Below are 21,832 nucleotides of genomic sequence, written 5' to 3' on the forward strand. Positions count from 1 at the left end.
TTGCTGTTCATTCTTTATAGTCTCACTGCTCGTCTCTTTTTGAGGGTCTATTATTTTTATTTACTTAGACCATCTCCTCTTTTTTTCCTTACTTATCTACCACCACCTGCTACATCCTCTTCTTTAGTATCACTTTATGAGGTTCTCTCCTCTTATCTTCTTGACTCTTCTCTTCTTATGGGCGATTTTAATCTTCCTGTCTTAGTGATACCATGGTTCAAGACTTCCTCACAGACTCAGACCTTTATCAATATGTGACTGCTACTTCTGTCCATTGCCTTTGCACTTTGTCTCTACCATGGACTTACCATTCAGTTATCTCTTTTTCCTTCACTGCTGACTCACCAATTCACTGTTTTGTACCTCCTCTTCCAGATCCCTCTGTCAAACATCTACTTTTGATGTTTTTCTTTCTTGTTGTCTTCCATTACCTTATGATTCTAGTGAGTTTCCTTGGATATCTCTTTGAGGAACACTATCCTTCATTTTACTTTGGACTTGTTTGCTACATCATGTCCAGTCCCTCTTCATCAAACTGAAAGATATCCATGATATCTTTTGGGTCTACAACTGATGAAGCAACAATTTCAACAACTGGAAAGTAAGGTTGGGCAACTAGTAAGAATTTTAAAAGCGATTAACGTCACAATCAAAAATTTTAATTGTGAGATTAATCAGGCTTAATCATGGCATGTATTTTGGGCACATGCTTTTCCAATTTGTTTTTTTTAATGTTGATCCAAACATCCTTTTGAACACATGCTCAGCGTGGCTGATTATCCTTCACAACATGCTGCTCAATTAGAGGTGGGCAACAATTACAAATTTTAATCAAAATTAATCATGGTATTAAAAATTGTAATCATATGATTAGTTGCACTTCTGGGTTGGATGGCTTGGTTTTAGTAAAGTCCCACAGCATGGACATTTTTAAACCTGCTGAATATAATGAAAAGTTCCATACACACATTTCCTTCCCACAGCACATTGCTCCCCCTCCTCTCCATACAGGTACCTACCTTTCTCCTTTCCTGCTGCATCCTTCCCCTGTACATACATCCAACTATCTCCCCTTCTGCTATTATACCTGTTACCCCTGACACACAGACACTCATATATCTCCTCTCATGTTGCTGACCCCCCAGCATACAGGTCCAGCTTCCCCACCGCCCCCAACACACAGTTAGCTGGCTCTTCATAGGGTCTCCAGTAGCGATTCCCACATGTGACTTGCAACTGATGCCAATGCCGGTAGGGGAGAGAAAGCAATGCTGGACAACAAACAGGAGCTAAAATTTTTGATCATGATTAAAAAATTTATTCATAGTTTAAAATTTTTTTTTTTAAAGTTAATCGCATTAATAGTGCACTAAATGCCCACCCCTACTGGAAAGGCATTAGTCTAAGACCCACCTGTCTTCCCATCAGTTACAATTTAGAGCCCACTCTTCCATGTACAAAAAGACCACTGCTAATGCTAAAGGTGAGTACTTTTCTTATTAGCCAAACCTCTAACTCCTCTAAGCTTTATAGATTTCTTCAAAACATTATAGCCACCCTTCCTCAGGCCATTCTATCTACCCTGTCTGATGATCAAATTGCTGTGGATTTTTGGAATAAAGTTCTCACATTCCAATCTTCGCTTCAGGTAAATGTGCATCCAATATTTCCTACTTCTTTCTCTGACTCTCTCCCTCTTCCTTCTCAGGATATATTGCAGTCTTTACAGCCCCAAGTCCCTGGCTTTGTCTAAGGTAGTTTCTTCCTTGTGCTCTTCCACCTCACCCACAGATCCAATCCCAACTCCTTTACTTATGTGTTTTCTACCTCCTTTTCCCCACTATCTTCACACTATTGTCTCTGCCAGTTTGACACACAAGTAAAAAAGGAGACAAGTACTACAAGATCAACAAGGGACACAGGAAAGTAGCACCAGATCACAAGAGTCCAAATTAGGTAACATTTATTAACAAGGGACCATCTAACACAGAGTTAATGGTGGTCCTTTGTTAATCAACTTTGCCTCTCTATGCTGGACTCTTGTGGTCTGATGCTACTTTCCTGTGTTTCCTCTGCCACTCACGAATGGAAGATTGTCTCTGTTGACTGTCATCTGTAAAGTAACAAGGCATATTAATCTAACTTTTCTGATTATCACCCTATCACCATCCTCTCTTTTCTGAAGCCACAGAAAAACTGTTGCCACCCAGTTGAGCTCCTATTTAGATTCTCTTGCAGATCTTTGTATATCTGGGGCAGCTTTTTTATTTTATTTTATTTTTGTAAATATTCACAACATTTCAAGAAAACGCTTGATTTGGAAAATAGAGGGGCTTAAATTCAAATTATACAAATATTCAAATTATAAGATGTATGTTATTCCCCCCTCCAATCTCTAGTCCACAGTATAGGAGAGAAAACAAGGTTCAATTCCATGAAATATGTTTTCCACTGATTAAAGCTAGGAAATAGAAAGGAGAACTTAAGTGCCATCAATAACTATTACGGAGTAGATGTTAATATTACTGCTGGATGTAGATTGGAAGCAACCCTCAAATCTAAAAAAGAACTCAAATGAGCAGGGTCATAGAAAATATATTTAACTGAATTAACTTTCAATACACATTTACAGGGAAAGTTAAGCCAAAATAAACCACCCAACTGTATGACCCAGGGACGAAGTTTTAGGAACAATTGACGCCTCTTTTGAGTTGCTCTTGCAATATCAGAAAATATTCTAATCTTGTAATTCATAAAGAGTTCGTCCATATGACGGAAAAATTGTCTCAAAATCCAATCGTAATCTGGTTCCAATACAAAAGTCACTATTATGGTTGCTGGTATAGTACCCGTTACATCATATTGAATTATTTGTGTAAGGTTCAACATACCAAATGAGACTTCTGCTCCTTGTTCAACTTGATTGATGTTGTCTTTTTTTTTATCCTTTGTATATGGTGGAATATAGTATATCTTAGAGACTGGTGGATAGGCCTGCTCCAGGATCTTCAATACCGCTGATAGATATTTCTTAAAAGTTATTAAAGGAGCAATAGATGCAACTTTAGGAAAATTAATCAATCTTAGTTTTAGCCCTTAGTTGATGTTCTAAATTTTCATTTTTATAATGTAACAACATATTTTTCTTAATCAAGTTGGACTGAGTTTGTTGAAGAGATTTTATATTGTCATTATTCGTATCTATTATTTTCTCAATATTTAATATTCTTGTTTCCAAGATTGAAATCTTTTCCAAGGGCAATTTAGGAGTTTGAGTTACCAGTTGCAATTTCTGTGAAAAGGAAGTTTCTAAGCTCATAAGAGCTTCCCAAATTGAGTCTAGAGTAATAGTGGTTGGTTTTACAGGCAAAAAGGACTTACTGAGTGCAGTGAATTCAGCTAAGGTTTCACCTGATGGCTGCTTCTCTTCTACTGCTCTGGAGTCTGCCAGAACATTGGCTCTCCCCAGTATTTCTCCTCCGGTGCTGACATCCGGCGGCTCCACGCTACAGTCCGGCCCTACTGGAGGAAGCACTCCTTGGTCGATAACACAAGGGGCTTCCCGCCCCCGTTGCAGCTCTACCGCCAGCATTCTCGGAGGCCTCTGCTCATCGGGGCTAAACGAGATCTCTGCCTCAAGTTGGGGGAGCAGGACACCTCCCACCGCTCCCTCCAGCAGTGAAGCTCCTGGATCTAGGGCAGCTTTTGACTCATTTAAGTCTCATCTTAAAGACAGATGTTTCAAGGTACACGGGCAGGACACTATTTCTACTTTCTTTCCTCTCCATAGCAGGGTTCCCCAGGAATCTGTTGTAGGCCCCATTTTATTTAACATTTATCTCAACCCATTATTTTTATCCTTTGTAAACAGTTTTGATTCATGTTTTGAAAAGCGGTATATCAAATTTCAATACACATAAACATTAGCATTGTTGATTTAGTGCCTAGGCTTCATATTCTTTATACATGCAGACAATATCCAATTTCTCCATCCAGTTGACCATAATTCCTCTTCATTTATCTCTGTCGTTGCTTCCACCCTAAAGACTGGCTTTCTGCTAATGAATTAAAATTAAACCCTTCAGGCGCTGCGCAGGGCAGTAGGGACCTGGAATACAATAACAAGAAAATATTGTGTTTTTAGGATTATTCAGTTATGGTGGGAGCACAGTGCAGGACCTTTGCCCCGTGCTCAGAGCTACATGCACGAAAGACTCAACGTGCTTTACTTTACCCGGCACGTTAAAGACTTGTTTATGAAGGACAAATGCGTTTGTTTGAGAAAGTGGAGACCGCACAGATTTTTATGAAGACCCTGCCAGCTCAAGAGACAACACTGTGAGAGGATAACGTGTGTTAACTGTATCTTGTGGAAGTTGCTTTTAATATCTTTAGCTTATTTTTTTGATTCTAACCTTGTTTTAATGTGGATGCCCAATTCTTTTATTATCATTGATGCTGACATTAAGTTGAGACCCACAGGTGATTTGTTTCTTTGCTGTCTATTGAAGCAGGAACATCTGGGCTATTGTCCACATGAGATTAAAGGAGCTTTTCTAGTTCTGCATATATTTCTCTGTTTGCTTATCTTTTTACAATAATAAATGAGAACAGTTTTATATTTTTGGGTTCTTTGAAGGGGGGTGGATAGGGGATATCTCACATGGAAGGTCTGGGACAGGGTAGTAGAGGTTGGGTGGTTTTAAGGGAAGATATGAGAAGTAACTGGTGGGGGAGAATGGTGTACAGCGGGGAATGGAAAGGGGAGGGAAGCTTACAGGATGGTTTACAGACACATTTGTGGAGAAATTTGGGTCAATGATGGCACTGTTGGTGTAGAGATGGGAGGGGGAATGAGGGAACAAGGGGGGCTACAGGCTGGGAGGGTCCTCTGGGTCTCAGTTTCACTTATGCTTTCGGTTTATAACCTGGTATCCTGAAGGGATTGGATAATGGGCAGGCTCATTTCTTGGAATGTTGGGGGGGGGGGGGGGGGGATCTCTTCCCCAATCAAATGGTCTAAGATCCTACAGGCCTTGAGGAGACACCAAGCATCCATAGCATTTCTGCAAGAGACTCATGTAGATTCTTTAGAACGTGAGAAACTTAAAAGGTGGTGGGTAGGCCATATAATCGAAGCCTCAGCAGTGCAAATGAAAGTTGGAGTTATTCTTTTTAAGAAAAGTTTGGATGTTTTGCATCATAAAATTATTAAGGATCATATGGATAGATTCCTAATAGCATCAGTGAGTATCAATACGCGTTTTGTTTTGTGTAATATCTACGTACCAAATGTGTATGACAAAGAGGGGCATAATCGAAAGAGACACCCAAGTTTTGCTGAGGATGTCCTCGCAAAACATCCCGGTGGAGGGGTGGGGAAACCTGTATTATCAAAACAAGATGGATGTCCATCTTTCGTTTTGATAATACGGTCGGGGACGCCCAAATCTTGACATTTATGTCGTCCTTAGAGATGGTCATCCTTAGACTTGGTCGTTTCTGATTTTCGGTGATAATGGAAACTGAGGACGCCCATCTCAGAAATGACCAGATGCAAGCCCTTTGGTCGTGGGAGGAGCCAACATTCATAGTGCACTGGTCCCCCTGACATGCCAGGACACCAACCGGGCACCCTAGGGGGCACTGCAATGGACTTCATTAATTGCTCCCAGGTACATAACTCCCTTAACCACTACCATAGCCCTACGGGTGAAGGGGGGCACCTAGATGTGGGTACAGTGGGTTTCTGGTAAGTTTTGGAGAGCTCACATTTACCACCACAAGTATAACAGGTGGGGGGGGGGGGGGGAGATGGGCCTGGGTCTGCCTGCCTGAAGTGCATTGCACCCACTAAAACTCCAGGGACCTGCATACTGCTGCGATGGACCTGAGTATGACATTTGAGGCTGGCACAAAATATTTTTAAAGATGTTTTCTGAGGGTGGGAGGGGGTTAGTGACCACTGGGGGAGTAAGGGGAGGTGATCCCCAATTCTCTCCGGTGGTCATCTGGTCAGTCCGGGCACCTTTTTGTGGCTTGGTCATAAGAAAAACAGGACCAGGTAAAGTCATCCAAGTGCTCCTCAGGGATGCCTTTTTTTTTCCATTATGGGTCAAGGACGCCCATGTGCTAGGCACGCCCAAGTCCCGCCTTCACTATGCCTCCAACACGCCCTCATGAACTTTGGTCATCCCCACGACGGAAAGCAGTTGGGGACGCCCATCTTCCGATTTGTGTAGAAAGATGGGCGTCCTCTTTTGAAAATGAGCCTGAAAATCTTTTATCAATCTCTGACTAATTTACTACCTTTTGCAAAGGTCCCAATTAGAGTTGGAGGAGACTTTAAAGTGCCTTGGGACCCTACTATAGATGCCTCTCATGGCACCTGTAGGGATATTACACATTATGCTAGGGGATTGCCACAATTAGCTAACACACTCAATCTTTTAGACATCTGGAGAGTACTCCACCCCCAGGAGCGACATTTTACCCACCAGTCGAGGGCCTATTCCTCTCAGGCTCATATTGACTATATTTTAATTTCTTAATACCTGATCACATTTATTCAGGAAGGGCTATAAGACCTTATGAGGTCTCTGATCACACCTTGCAGTGGGTGGAGTAGGACTTTGATGGGAGGGAGTTGGGTGCCCTTAGTTGGAAATTTCCGTTAGAATTATACACTTATAATACACCACTTTCAAAGAGTACCTACTTTTGCAGTGGGCAGACTATACTACTCATAATAGAGAACATAGAGAAGACCCCCAGCTGTTTTGGGAGGCAGCGAAGGCCGTTTTACAAGGCAGTATAATCAGCTATTCTAGCTACAAGAAAAAAGTCTTGGGACAGAACCATATCAAGGTTAGAAAGAAAAGTTGTAGCAGCTAGGTGCCTTTATGGGAGCATTTCTAGAGCAATTAATAAGCCACACTTGCTGGCGCGGCAGACGGCCTTGAATGAACTGTTGCATCAGAGATCCCCAAAATCTCAGATGTATTAGCGCTATCATTTTTACACTTAAGGTACCAAATGTAGGAGATTAATGGCCCGCTTACTAAAAAATGTGTGTGTGTGTGTGGGGGGGGGGGGGGGGTGACCCAGAAAAATGGTGCAATTGAAAACTATCAGGTGCTGAAACTAGCTCAGATAAGGGGATTTGTGAGGTATTCCAAAATTATGAAAAATTAAATGCCCAGAAACCCAACAATTTCTTAATACCCCCTCTTAACAGTTGAAGAGTTGGGGTGGGCAATTAAACAGAGTCCACTTGGTAAGGTTCCCAGATCAGACGGATATCGGGCTGAGTTCTACAAACTTCTTCAGCAGGAGATTGCTCAGATATTGACAGCTATGTTCAATTATATCATAGATTCAAAAGCACTTTCTCCTTCTTTAAACCTGGCCCAAATTATAGTGCTTTTAAAACCAGAAAAGGATCCTTCACTACCTGGTATAGGCCCATTTCTTTATTTAATTTTGAAGCAAAGTTGCTAGCCAAAGTTCAAGCTAACTCTTTGGTGTGGATTCTTCCTGAAGTTATCCATCCTACTCAGGTTGGTTTTGTAAGGGCCCATTATGCAGTAAAAAAAATGTGCAAACTATTTTGGCTTCCTTGGAGGCAGTCAGGAGAGACTGGAAGCCTTCTCTGCGGATTAGCTTCAATGCAGAGAAGGCCTTTAATCATGTTATCTGGGATTTTATGGATAAGGTTTTGCAGAAATATGGTACTAAAGGCAGATTTCTGGATATGATTCAGGTGTAGTATTCTAAGTCCTAAAACTCAGATGCTGGTTAATGGGCACATTTTCAGCTGAAGTTTCTATATGTAGAGGTACCTGGCACGGCTGCCCCCTTTCACCCCTTCTCCTCGTACTCTCTCTTGATACTTTGATATGGGAAATTTATGCAAATCCTGAGATTTTGGGAGTACACTTAAGGGGCCATGACTTTAAGCTTGAAGCTTTTGCTTATGACGACCTTGGTGCACCTTACTAAGCCAGTCCAATAGCTGCAGACTTTAATGGAGTTTCACAGAATATGGCAAATTCTCGGGTTATAAATTAAATTGTTGTAAGTCTGAGGCTCTTGCCTTGGAGGATTTGGTCTTATGGGGAAAATCCTTTCCATTGCAGTGGATCATGGGTTCCTTTAGTTATCTGGGGGTCTTGCTTTCGACCTTGGTGACTGCCATGTACTCCTTAAATGTCTTGAGAATGTTAACACTCACATGTCATTGGTTGTCAAGTTGGCAATCGCTTCTGCTTTCTGTGTTAGGTAGGATCAATTTACTTCAAATGACACATGGTTGTACATTCTGCAGGTTCTACCTCTTCATCTGCTTAAAAAAAGACTTGGTGCAATTTCATAAGCTTATAAGAAGCCAAAATACGTACACAGCTTCTCTATGGTACTTGGAGATATGGTAGAATGAGGCTCCCAGCTCTCAAAGTTTATAACCAGGCATGCTTGTTATGGCCTTTACATGATTGGTTGAAGACAGGATCAGTATATACTTGTTTTGAATATGAATGAGCATGCTGGCCTCCCAGAATATGTGGTATTTATTACATGCCCCATGTAGAGTTATCTCGTCCTCTCTGTGCCATAGCTTTATCTTGGGTCCATTATGAGAGCTGTGGAGGGTCTTGTTGAAGCTTTAGGGCCAAGACCCTGAGGTATCAAATCAACTCCATTTTTTGGAAGATATGCTGAGGAGGGAGAATGGGCTTTTTCTTTATTGGGAGAACAGTGGGATAACTCTGTTAGCTCATCTATTAGACGTAGAATAATCCTTGATATCCTTTTTGAACCTTCAAGATCATATTACCCCAGGTTGGGGAGATACTGTTAGAACAAACATATTGTCTCCTAGGATCCCAATAGTATTAAAAAAAAACCCCATGCACTGTTACAAAGATTACGGGGATCTAGGAATTATGCAATGCTGAAGGGAAGAAGAGAACAAGATTTGGGGTTCTCGTTGGAGACTTGGGATGTGGAGGGTAGTATCAAAGGGCTCCCTGGTTTGATTTCAGGAGCGGACTATAGATAATATCAATATAGCTAATACACGTAGAGCTGTATTTTCAAAGCACTTAGACTTACGAAGTCTGAGTGCATTGAAAATATGCCTCAGGGCCTGTTTTACACTATCACAAATGTATTGAGCTGGGAAATTACAGATTTGTGTGTTAAGTGTAATCAAGATCATAATTTCTTTCATTCTTTTTGGGAATGCCCCTTAGTTCAGACTTTCCGCATGAACATAACATTTCTGGCACATATTATAGTGCAACCCCTTAGGATGTATCCCAAGACTCATTTATTAGACATGATGGGTGCCTTTGCCAAACAAGCAGTGGCGTAGCCAGAAAGCAATTTTTGGGTGGGCCAGCAGGTTGGATGGGTGGGCACCCATGCTCTGTCCCTACCCCACTCCATGCTGGACCTCTACCTTACTCCCCACATGGTCCACATCTCTCTCCTTTCCCTTCAGCCATCCCCAATCTCCTACATATCCAGCACCTATCCCAGTCCCCCTTCTACATGTCCAGCACCTCACCTTTCCCTCCAACCCCCCGCCCGCCCACCCACATATGCAGTTCCTCTCCCCTTCCCCCCTGCAAATCCAGCACCTCTCCATCTCCCCTTCCCTGCAACCTCCCTCTTGCAAGTCCAGTGCCTCCTCACCTCACAGTCTCCGTGTCCTACCCCCGCTGCAGCGCTTGCAATTTGCTATCGTCGGCGCTGCCTGACACAGCTGAGAGACGTGGCACGATGTCCTGCTCCGGGGCCTTCCCTCTGCTGCGCTAATTCAACTTCCTGTTTACGCAGGACGGAACGCACGCAGCAGAGGGAAGGTCCCGGAGTAGGATGTCACGCTGCGTCAGCTGTGTCAGGCAGTGCGCCGACGATAGCAAATTGCAAGCGCTGCTGTGGGGGTGGAAAATGAAGACTGTGAGGTGAGGAGGCAGCGCCAATAGCGTTAAAGGGAAGCGCTATGGTGGGGATGGGAGAGGGAGTGAGGAGACACGTCAGTGACGGAGGTGTTGGGAGTCTTCTCTGGATGGGCCTGAGCCCAAACTGGGCGGGCCTGGGCCCATCCAGGCCCACCCGTAGCTACGCCCCTGCATACAAGGTGGGGGGAGAAACATTTTGTGTGTTAAGTGCTTCTTGTTGGGTGTAATTGTATTTTACAAATTTTGTATCAAGGGATCCTCCTCACTATTGGGAATGGAGAAACAAATTGCTTTCCCATTATAAGCCTTGCTGCTAGAAACATTTTCTTGCTATCTGGATTCTTTTACTGATTCTCTCTTTCCTAGAGCAGTATGTCCCAAGACAGTCCTGGAGTACCTCCTTTTTAGTCAGGTTTTCAGGATATCCATAATGAATATGTATGAAAGAGATTTGCATATAATGGACAGTATATGCAAATCAGTTTCATGCATATCATCATGGATATCCTGAAAATCTGACTGGCAAGGGGGTACCTCCAGGACTGACTTGAAAAACACTGTCCTAGAGCAAGGAATTTAGTGTTAAGTCAAAGGTGATTATTGTGTTTAATCCGCTCTGTTCTCTATTGGGGGATGGAGGGTAGAAGGCAGGGAATTTAGACTCTGGGTTATGGGAAGGGGTTGGTATAGCACTGTTTATAGCTTTACTTTTTAGTGATGCAAGGATATGAGTCTAATTCCCCTGTTGCTATCCTTATTTGGATGTTTCATACTGACAGTAGAAGTGTGATTTAGGGAGGGAGTAGTTTATGCGGGTAGGGGGTAATATGGAAAGAGGTTTGTCAGGGGTTTAGGTTAGTTTGACAGTAAGTACATCTCTAGTGTACTAATTAGTGATATGATTATTTGGATGATTACTTAAAATAATAGTATGTTTAACTTGCAGTTTTACGATGCAGGGGGAGGAGGGCAATTTAGTATCTATTGTAAAATAAAGTAATCAACTTCTAGATTGAGTATAACCAACTCTTTGTGCAATGAATAGAAAGATATATAAGGTAATTTGCAATTCTTGAGTCTTTCTGCAATGATTGCTAATAAAAATTGTTGGAAATTAAATACTTCAAAGATGCTTTCCTTCACAAATTTCATCCTTCATACACGGTACAGCTAGACCTTTGACTAATTATTTGAAAATCTTGGGGGTAAGTTTCCAAAGCAAGCTTTCCTTTACTCAACACATTATCTACCATAGTGAAGAATTCATATTGCTAATTACATGCAATTCATTCTTTGACAGGAATTCTTTGTGACTCATACTACACCGAGCATGAGGTAAATAGGAACAACAAACATAGTTTGAAATGTCTATATGCGAATGTCAGGAGCCTAAGAAATAAGATGGGAGAGTTAGAATATATTGCACTAAATGAAAAATTAGATATAATAGGCATCTCAGAGACCTGGTGGAAGGAGGATAACCAGTGGGCACTGTCATACCGGGGTACAAATTATATCGTAGTGATAGGGTGGATCGAATTGGTGGAGGGGTAGCATTGACTGAGCCCCGCAAATAGATGGGAAAATGTGGGATACAAATGCAATAAATAAATAAATATTAACGAGAGCCTTGAATCAAATAATTAAAAATTCTGCAGGAAACAAAATACTTCTTGGAATTGTTGGTGGAGGTGTACATTGTACTTATGAAGGCCTGAACCAAGCAGTTTCAGTGCTGCTAAGTATCTAATATCTAAGAAGTAATGTACAGACGATGAGAAGTGGAAATTTCTCTTTTTTCTGTAAATTACAATGTTATTAAGCAGGCCCGGTGAAGCAAGTACCCCCACCTCTTCCCCCCACCTTCCTCTGACCAAGCAAGTGAAAGACAATGAGCTCCTGCCATTTGTTGTCCATTTGCTGTTCACATGAATGTGTGTATTAGCCTTTGAGAGACTTTTAGGATGCAGATCAAAGGAAGTTCCAGGTGTAGGGGACAGGGTTGACAGAGGAGAGAGAGATAGAAATCCTGTAATAAGGACTGGATAAGAAAACATTATTGCAGAAGGGGGAGAATCTCTCCCTTTGAATATGGCCAAGAGACAGAATTCTTTCCCATGCGAAACAAAATTCTTTCCCATGAAGTAAGGCTAATATATCCAGGACAGAATGACCCTTTTACAACCACAATCAGGTAACACCTTATTTCCTTCTCTGCCTAGAACAATTCAAACACTATCTCCCTGGTCCCTGGAGTCAAAAGCAATAGGTTCTATTGACAAGAGAAACATAACACCTCTATAACAACTCTATAAGGAAACAATAATTAACCTTTTTCTCCACTTTCAGAATAGGAGAACATACTAATTAAAGGTATGTCCAAGACACTTGGACAGCAGACCAAATGCATCCTCACAAGGAAATAGAAACAGATGCTATATATTTCTTTATTGTCAGGAGATCCTGCCTGAATATGGGATGCTAATTAAGGGGGGTAAGAAGAAACCCTTCCCCCTTCCTGTGCTCCTCTGGTATTGAAAGGGAAAATAAATCCTATATAATATCTCTCTGCCAGACAGGAGGCAGGTCAGTGTGCAGTGCTCCTGTCTCATGCCAGAGAACTGGGAGTCTGCCCTGGCCAACTTTCCATTTGTAATTTCTATTTCTGTAATATGTTCTTATTTCTACCATATCCTAGACTATTCCTATGACTATATTCTTAATTTTTTTATCCTAATCTCTGGATAATTAAATAAACCAGTGTTAACCCCGAGAAGCGCTTCTCTGGTCCTTTTTTTCTTTATTTCAGTCTAAATAAGTTTTATCCGCTGTCCAGCTCTTAAGATAACGATTGGGAGGAATTGGATTGTGTAAGTAGTGTGGACCGTAATTAGAGACTCTGGAGTAGAGAGTTGCACGGGGACAGAAATCTTACCCATCCCCACCCATCCCCACTGGAATCTTACCCATCCCCGCAAAAATTTAAACCATCCCAACCCGTCCCCACCCGTCCCCGCAAGAATTTAACCCATCCCCTTAAGAATTTAACCCATCCCCGTAAGAATTTAATAGTACATAAAAGAAAGTTCCAGTCAGCTCCCTCAGTCTCTCTCTGGATTTGAGCCACAGCACTGTAGGCAAGGAAGGAACGGAAGTTGGAACTTGGAACACTCTGGTGCGCACATCTAAAATTTGTCTCTGATTCACTGGCAGTGTGTGCTGAGAGGTCACCACATGCACACGCCAGTAGGTCAGGTGACATCTGATTCTCGTGCCTGTGTCAGAGCTGAGGTCTGTGCACCAGCCTGGGAGCAAAGAGGATTAATAGTAACATAGTAAGTGACAGCAAATAGACCTGAACGGTCCATCCATTCTGCCAATATTCACACTCATGATCAAGTCATCATTAAATCAACGAGTGTGATATTATATACTTGATTATGGTCTTTCTTTCGTGTTTCTGGAACAGAGACCACAGAAGTCTATCTGGCCCCATCCTTATGTTCCAACTGCTGGAGTTGCCATCGAATCCCACTCCAGCCTATTCATGTTCTCATTTGTGGGACACAGACCATAAAAGTCTGTCCAGCACTGTCCTCATGTTCCAGCCTCTGAAGTTGCTGTCTAAGCCCTTTCCAGCCCATCCTACACCAGATTGCCATGTATGAGACACAGCCCATTCAAGTCTGCCAGGTATCAGCTCTAGTTCATCACAGCCAGAGTCGCCATCTAAGTGTCACTTGACATATCCACACACATGCAGCCATTTAAGGTTAGCATGCCTTTTTAATTCCGTCATCATTTGTGACTCTACCACCTCCTTAATGGAAGACTTTCCACATTTATGCTGTTAAAGCAAGGAAGAAGAGGAGGAGGAGACAGCACTCAAATAAATTGGTATTCGGTAGATGAGAGGCTGGTGCAGGTGGAGCGTACAATTCCACGGGAAGCCCACAGAACTGGTTCCATCCCCGCGGGAACCCCGCAGGAACTGCCTCCATCCCCGCGGGAACCCCACAGAACAGCTTCCATCCCCACAGGAACCCCGCAGGAACTGCCTCCATCCCCACGGGAATCCCGCGGGTTCCGCGAGATTCCCGCGGGGACGGAAGCCGTGCAGCTCTCTACTCTGGAGGCCACACGAACAAGCACAAACAGAATCACTGTGGATTGAAATTCCATGTGTAAAGGGGAAAAGGATAGTGATAGGAGTGTACTACCATCCGCCTGGCCAGGATGAACAGACGGATGCAGAAATGTTAAAGGAAATTAGGGACGCAAACAAACTGGTCAACACAATAATGGTTGATTTCAATTACCCCGATATTGACCGGGTAAATGTAACATCAGGGCTCGCTAGCGAGGTAAAATTCCTTGATGAAATCAAGGACTGCTTTATGGAGCAGTTGGTACAGGAGCCGATGAGAGAAGGAAACAGTCTAGACCTAGTCCTTAGTGGAGCACATGATCTGGTGCGGGAGGTAATGGTGCTGGATAACAGTGATCAAGAATCTGTTGGACCGCTAGATGACCGAGGGGTAAAGGGGGCGATCAGGAAAGACAAAGCCGTAGCAGAGAGATTAAATGAATTCTTTGCTTTGGTCTTTACCGAGGAAGATTTGGGTGGGAAACTGTTGCCAGAAATGGTATTTGAAGCTGACGAGTCGGAGAAACTGAATGAATTCTCTGTAAACCTGGAGGATGTAATGGGGCAGTTCTACAAACTGAAGAGTAGCAAATCTCCTGGACCACATGGTATTCATCCTAGAGTACTGATAGAACTGAAAAATGAACTTGCGGAGCTATTGTTAGTAATATGTAATTTATCCTTACAATCGAGCGTGGTACCGGAAGATTGGAGGGTGGCCAATATAACGCCGATTTTTTAAAAAGGTTCCAGAGGAGATCTGGGAAATTATAGACCGGTGAGTCTGACGTCAGTGCTGGGCAAAATGGTAGGGCCTATTATAAAGAACAAAATTACTGAGCATATTCAAAAGCATGGATTAATGAGACAAAGTCAACATGGATTTAGTGAAGGGAAATCTTGCCTCACCAATCAACTACATTTCTTTGAAGGGGTGAACAAACGTGGATAAAGGTGAGCCGGTTTATATTGTGCATCTGGATTTTCAGAAGACGTTTGGCAAAGTACCTCATGAAAGACTCCAGAGGAAATTGGAGTCATGGGATAGGAGGTAGTGTTCTATTGTGGATTAAAAACTGGTTAAAAGATAGAAAACAGGGAGTATTCTCAATGGAGAAGGGTAGTTAGTGGGGTTCCCCAGGGGTCTGTGCTGGGACCGCTGCTTTTTAACATATCTATAAATGACCTAGAGATGGGAGTAACTAGTGAGGTAATTAAATTTGCTAATGACACAAAGTTATTCAAAGTCGTTAAATCGCGGGAGGATTGTGAAAACTTACAAGAGGACCTTACAAGACTGGGAGACTGGGCGTCTAAATGGCAGACGACGTTTAATGTGAGCAAGTGCAAAGTGATGCATGTGGGAAAGAGGAATCCGAATTATAGCTACATCATGCAAGGTTCCACATTAGGAGTCACAGACCAAGAAAGGGATCTAGGTGTTGTCGTTGATATGTTGAAACCTTCCGCTCAGTGTGCTGCGGCGGCTAAGAAAGAAAATAGAATGTTAGGTGTTATTAGGAAAGGAATGGAAAACAAAAATGAGGCCATTATAATGCCTTTGTATCGCTCCATGGTGTGACTGCACCTCGAATATTGTGTTCAATTCTGGTTGCCGAATCTCAAAAAAGATATAGTGGAATTAGAAAAGGTACAGAGAAGGGCAACGAAAATGATAACGGGGATGGGATGACTTCCCTATGAGGAAAGGCTAAAGCAGCTAGGGCTCTTTCAGCTTGGAGAAAAGATGGCTGAGGGGAGATATGATAGAGGTCTATAAAATAATGAGTGGAGTTGAACGGGTAGATGTGAAGTGTCTGTTTACGCTTTCCAAAAATACTAGGACTAGGGGGCATGCGATGAAGCTACAATGTAGTAAATTTAAAACGAATCAGAGAATATTTTTCTTCACTCAACATATAATTAAACTTTGGAATTTGTTGCCAGAGAATGTGGTAAAGGCAGTTAGCTTAGCGGAGTTTAATAAAGGTTTGGACAGCTTCCTAAAGGAAAAGTCCATAGACCATTATTAAATGGACTTGGGGAAAATCCACTATTTCTGGGATAAGCAGTATATAATGTTTTGTAGTTTTTGGGATCTTGCCATGTATTTGGGACCTGGATTGGCCACTGTTGGAAATGGGATACTGGGCTTGATGGATCTTTGGTCTTTCCTGGTATGGCTATACTTATGTACTTATGCACTCCTTGGTAATACCTTGTTTGGACTATTGAAACACACTTTTCCTTGGCCTGCTGTAAACACAAATATGCAAACTTCAGCTCATTCAAAATGCCTCTACTAAGCTTCACTTCAAAGCAAAGCAATGTGAGTCACTCCCCTCCTGTTTAAAGAACATTAGCTTCATATCTTATACCACATACCCTGCCAATCGTTTTACTTGCCCATCAAGCTTTCTACACTGGCTTTCTGACATTTCTTTACAACTGTCTTATCCCTTATACTTCATTTTGTAGCCTTCATTCCTCCCAACAGCATCTACTAGTTGCTCCCAGTAAGCTACAGATGAGGCTGGACTCTTTATCAGACAGTCTAACTTTCAGGTTGTTGATCTGTCCCTCTAGAATGTCTCCCCCCCCCCACCCCCTTTTATATCTGCTGTGAAACTTTTGTTCTTAAATTTAAATCTGCGTTCAAGACTTATTACTTTGATAAGGCCTTCCCTTCTGCCTAATTATTGAAGAATAATTTTCTTTTTTCCTTCAGCCCCTTAGCAGCAAGCCCTCTCTTTGACCATATTTGTATTTGTCTTGGTCTTCTCGTTTTGTCTTTTAAAGTTAATTTTTATTATGGCCCCTCAATCTATACATGCATGGAATTGATACTTCTGGCTGTCTTAGGAGAGGTAAGTTTGTAACTGTTCTTGAACATTTATTTTTATTGTGTATGTTGATTTGTAATTGTCATAGGCAGAACAGAAAATTTTAAATAGATAGCATAATAAAACTATATCAGGCTAGAATTGGTATATTACTGTTACTACTCCTTCACTACGTACTGTTTCTGTTGTGGTAGTCTCCCAACCCCCATTTTTTTTATGAAATTGTGAACTGCTTTGATGTATCCATGACTTTGCAGTAAACCAAATAAAGTTGATGATGATTAAAGATTTTGGTTTATGTGAGAGGGACTTAGTGTATATGTGTATTGGGAAAAACTACTAACCTTCACTGCAAAATATTTGAGAATACACTTAGAAAATTAAGGAAGGACTACATTCTATTTTGTAGATGCAGAACAGTGTATTTACAGACAGTTACAAGCTAGACATTTATTACAGCACTCCAATGCAAGGAGAATATATATGAAGATAAATATTGCTTGAAACCCTGAATCATCTAACTATATAAATGACAAGTGACTGACTCACCCGCAAATGCAGAGGTGAGAGGCGCTCTCATGTCAGTGCAGGGGGCCCGGAGGGGGGTGGGAGCAGCGGCAAGGAGGGTAGCTGGACATGGGAGGAGTGAGGAGGGTGCTGGGCAGGGGAGAGAGCAGGGTTGCTGGACATGGGGGGGAGGGCAGGGAAGAGAAAATGGTTGGTTGACCGGGGGAGGCCAGGGGATACAGGAGGGCTGCTGGACATGGGGGGGAGGGCAGGGGAGAGAGCAGGGTTGCTGGACATGGATCGGGAGAGGGCAGGGGAGAGAGGAGGTTTGCTGGACATGGGTGGATGGAGGTGAGAATTATTACATTTTGCAAAACACAAATCTCGCCCATTTTAACAGCTAGTTACTTATAATCGATCAGTGTGAACTTACTGTGAATGGCAAGTGTGACAGGTTCTGGGTCCTGATGTTCTCCTTCTGTCAGTATGCTTTATTTCTCTGAAATTTCTGAAGATGGCTCTGCAGTGTTCCTCTCTTGCTTCCAGAGGGGAAGTGAATAAAGTCAGAGAGAAAAAGACTCTTTTCTAATTGTCTTGTTAGCCCATATGAACTCTTCTTTCCAGTTATAGTAATGTATTTCCTTTCCTCCTTTTATTGCATTCTTTGCTTTTACTTTTATTAACTTCTTGACCTATTATTGTAAAGGCGGTATATCAAATAAAAGTAAACAAATATAAACTGGGGGTCACATGTTGGGGTAGTAATCTAATTTCAATGCAGAAAAAGTGGAAACTGGTTATTTCTAGTTCGAGAGATGGGAGAGAAGCTGGTAACATCTGAGAACTTCAGGATGGATGGTCTGGCTTCTTTACCCCAGCAATATAGAGAGGCATATGTACTAGGGGAATGTGATAATTATTTTATGTCACCTAAGTCCTGTTTAATGTGTATATTCTATTCCTAAGAATCAGGCTTTATCCATTCTTAATAACCATCCGTTCTTAGCTCTGCCTTTCTAATAGATAACCACTTAACATGTTTTTTGTTCAAGCTAGCCATGATCATTACCTGAAAAAGGGGTGGGTTGTGAATTGATTTGCACTTTTCTGACCACTGACAAGTCAGTTATGACCCATGAACTGCATGGCTAAAAGGCTCAAACTTAAAATACCTGAAAGCTGCATCTTTACTTTCTGCTGAGAGCTGTAAATTCGAGGTCGTGCTGATCCAGCAAGGAGCACTCTTCTCCTCCCTGACAGAGTTGACTGACTTAGATATCACAAGGACACTAAGACTGTCTGAAAGTGAAGATGTGTTGAGGTTACTAGACAAAACAATGATAAGACCTGGCTCCAGGAGATATTCGTGTAGCAAAACAGCGTCTATAATCCTTGTAAAAGGAACCTTGGACTTGTTATAAGATGCTGTGTTCCATAAACATTTAGATATTGTGTTCTGTATTCCATAACATTCCGATAGTGTGTTCCATTTTATGTAAACAATGCAGTAAGACAGAAATTAGCTGAAGTTGCAAGGCTGTATGATTTGGGAGGGAATTTATGCCCAATCCACTGTATAGAAGGCACTGTTGTATTGTATTTAGTCAGAGGCTGAGATGATCAACAGCGAGTAACTCTTTACAGCAGTGGTCACTCTCTCCCTCTCATAACAAATTGCTATTTGTTATTGCCTGATTGCTTTGTTATTATCTAAACTGGTAAGGAATAAAGACTTTTCCCTTCGAAGAAACATAGACTCTGTCTTCTCTGTCACCCCATATCTTGGGGGTGGGCTGGTCCACTGTGTCTAGGGGTGGGTGTAATGCAGAAACCATATTACCCCACTTATCCAAAGGGTACATTTCTTATGGTAAGTAGAAGGATCAGAGAAAGAATTCCCACATATTACAGCCTAGGACTAGGTGGTTATAAAAGGGGACCATATAACCACTGACTCCAGTATAAACAGTTGCTGGAACTGCCTTGCTGTTTAGTTCAAGAGGTCAGCTCCAGTTTGCAATCTTTATTTTTAATTTTGAGTCAAGTATAATCAATTCTTCAATACATCACTCTACAAATATAATCACTTAAAATTAACTGGATAACTTTAGGACAACTACACTTATTTATGTTGAGCTGGCCAATGCTGAACATCAGTACTGTTTGGCTGAACCAAATCAAACTTTGCTAGGTCAATATTTACATTTCATGGTCCGTTGAAGAAAGAATAAAAGTTTATTTGTATCATTCATGTTGTCCTCCTGCTTTTCCTTGGAAGAGCCCTGTTGGTTACACTACTCTTCTCCATGGTCCTTTTGTTCATAGTGTTTCTGGTCCTTTGGTGGTTCTTCCAATATTTCATCTGAACACCAGCCACAGCCATTGAAGTTATACCCGTATATTCAATGCTGGCCGTGATTCAGATACCATCACTGAATATTTGGGTACAATGAGCAGAACCACAATTATCCAGATAATGGTGAAATACAGCTCTTGTATTCCAATATAACTTAGGACAGCTTTCTGCTACTCAGGGCTATAGTAGCTTGTACTATCCTAAGTTATCCAGACAACGATGCTGAATAACACCAACCTTTGGCTAACTCCCACCCCCAACTTCTCCAGCGCTATATAGATTGTTGCAGACTGCCCTGGTACTATTTTCAGCAGCATTATCTGGATAATACACTGATAATCCAGGTATGGCCCCAGTCAGTGGCATTTATCCAGGTAGCAGCATCTAGGTGGTGCCTTTGTCTAGCCAACTCATAGGCCAGACAAACTACTGCTTGCCCTGGGATTGGTGGCATGGAATCTTGCTACTGTTTGGGAATCTGCCAGGTACTTGTGATCTGGATTGGTCACTCTTGGAGAAAGGATACTGGGTTAGGACCATTGGTCTGACCCACTAGGGCTATTTTTATATAAACTTTTAATTGCTTTATTGCTCCCATTTCCCTTTCCACAGTTGCTTACATGGGAGCATAATTAAAAAGTAAATCTGAAATATTAAAACTATGATTTAATGGTTAAAAACTCACCTGTACAAGAGATTACTGTACTCTGATACCTCAACTGATATTTCTAAATAACATTTATCAGTTATTTATCCTTCTTATATTTCTATTTTCTTCTTTCATATTTGTACTGAAGAGAAACTTCCAGTGTAGCAAGCTGAACTATCAGAACAAAAGCTCTCAGCCAGCATCGGCTGTCCAGTAGGTCATCCTTCTACTGGCTGTAGAACATTAAGCAAGGAGCCTCCTAGCATGATGTAAGGTTCATGTGAAAGGTCAGATGCACCAAATACAGTACAAGTGCATAAAAGAATCATTTTCCCATACAAGGCAGTATTTGGTAAAATGATTTCTACCTTAACATACGCTCCAGCCTTCAACCTAGCAAAACAGATTGGACAACTGTAAACCACTTGGCCTGAGAACAATAATAAGATTATAGGGCCCTTGTGTGCAACTACAGGGCTGTGTGTTTCTCAGGAGCCTGTTTGTGTGCCAGGTAGAGGAAAAGGATGCTAGAGAGAGCGCTGACCAGGAAAATAACATCAAACCAACGGTGATAGAAGTTGAATTGTAACTCCCCCAGGACTTCAGTGATAATGGTACGGTATTCCAGTGGCATACTCATTCGGATTAGCAGCACTGATGACACAAAATACATTCCCTGCAAACCAAAGACATTAAACATATCAGAAGCAAAAGAAGAGGTCAGTAAAAAGGAAATCACATAATGCATGTTTTACCTCTAGCCCTTTTGCCTTCAAAGACAGGAATCAGGAAAATATCCCTAACAGCTGGAGAAGAATCAGAACTGCCATAAAAAATTGGAGAAATGGACTTGTCACTGTTCTACAAATCTTCATGTTCTGCTTGTAAATCTGCTGCAGCCCACAAGTCTATTCTGGTTCCCACTGTCCTTAGTGTATAGGTATGAGCTGTAAATGACATGTGATTGAGCCTCCATCCCATAAACCCACCTATGAATATCAAAGGGGACTGTGACCCCACTCAATCACATGAAGACAGGAGTGGAAAATTCACTATCTTTACCACAATATCCAAAGAAATGTTTTTATTCAGAATCTTATTTGCCAGTAAAACAAACAAAAAAAACTTCAGTTACCAGTAAAAAAACGTTTATGAGTACCAGATAAGTTGAAAATTTGGGGTTTGGAAGTACAAGTACTTTGGAGTTTAATAGGAAAGCCCTTGTAGGTTTTGTTGACAATATTTTTCTCTCCAGTGGTCTTCACTGTATTTGTCTTGGTGGGGACAGCTGGATGCAGTTAAGATGATTCTTGTTCCAAAGATTAATTATATTCGAAGTATGGTGACAATCCATTTTCAGGGCTC

At 41.8% G+C, this 21,832-nt stretch overlaps 1 protein-coding gene across 2 annotated transcripts in view; it reads right to left on the minus strand.

The window, feature by feature from the left end:
* Positions 1-4,045: 4,045 nt before the first annotated feature.
* The window catches only part of GPR89B (G protein-coupled receptor 89B), a 171,118-nt gene continuing 153,331 nt past the window's right edge, over positions 4,046-21,832 (minus strand). Inside the window, exons 14-15 of one of the 2 annotated variants that reach the window (XR_003942217.1) lie at positions 18,635-21,143; positions 4,046-4,108 (exon numbers count right to left, since the gene is read on the minus strand). Coding sequence is in view for 1 of the 2 variants with exons in the window: in XM_030203795.1 (XP_030059655.1) it covers positions 20,937-21,143 (207 nt within the window). In the remaining variant the exon portion in view is untranslated. Of the gene's footprint in view, positions 4,109-17,871; positions 21,144-21,832 lie in introns of those variants that run through there. The other variant, XM_030203795.1, reaches the window with a different exon arrangement.

This window comes from Microcaecilia unicolor, chromosome 5 (assembly GCF_901765095.1).
Source record: "Microcaecilia unicolor chromosome 5, aMicUni1.1, whole genome shotgun sequence".
NCBI classification, from domain to species: domain Eukaryota; kingdom Metazoa; phylum Chordata; class Amphibia; order Gymnophiona; family Siphonopidae; genus Microcaecilia; species Microcaecilia unicolor.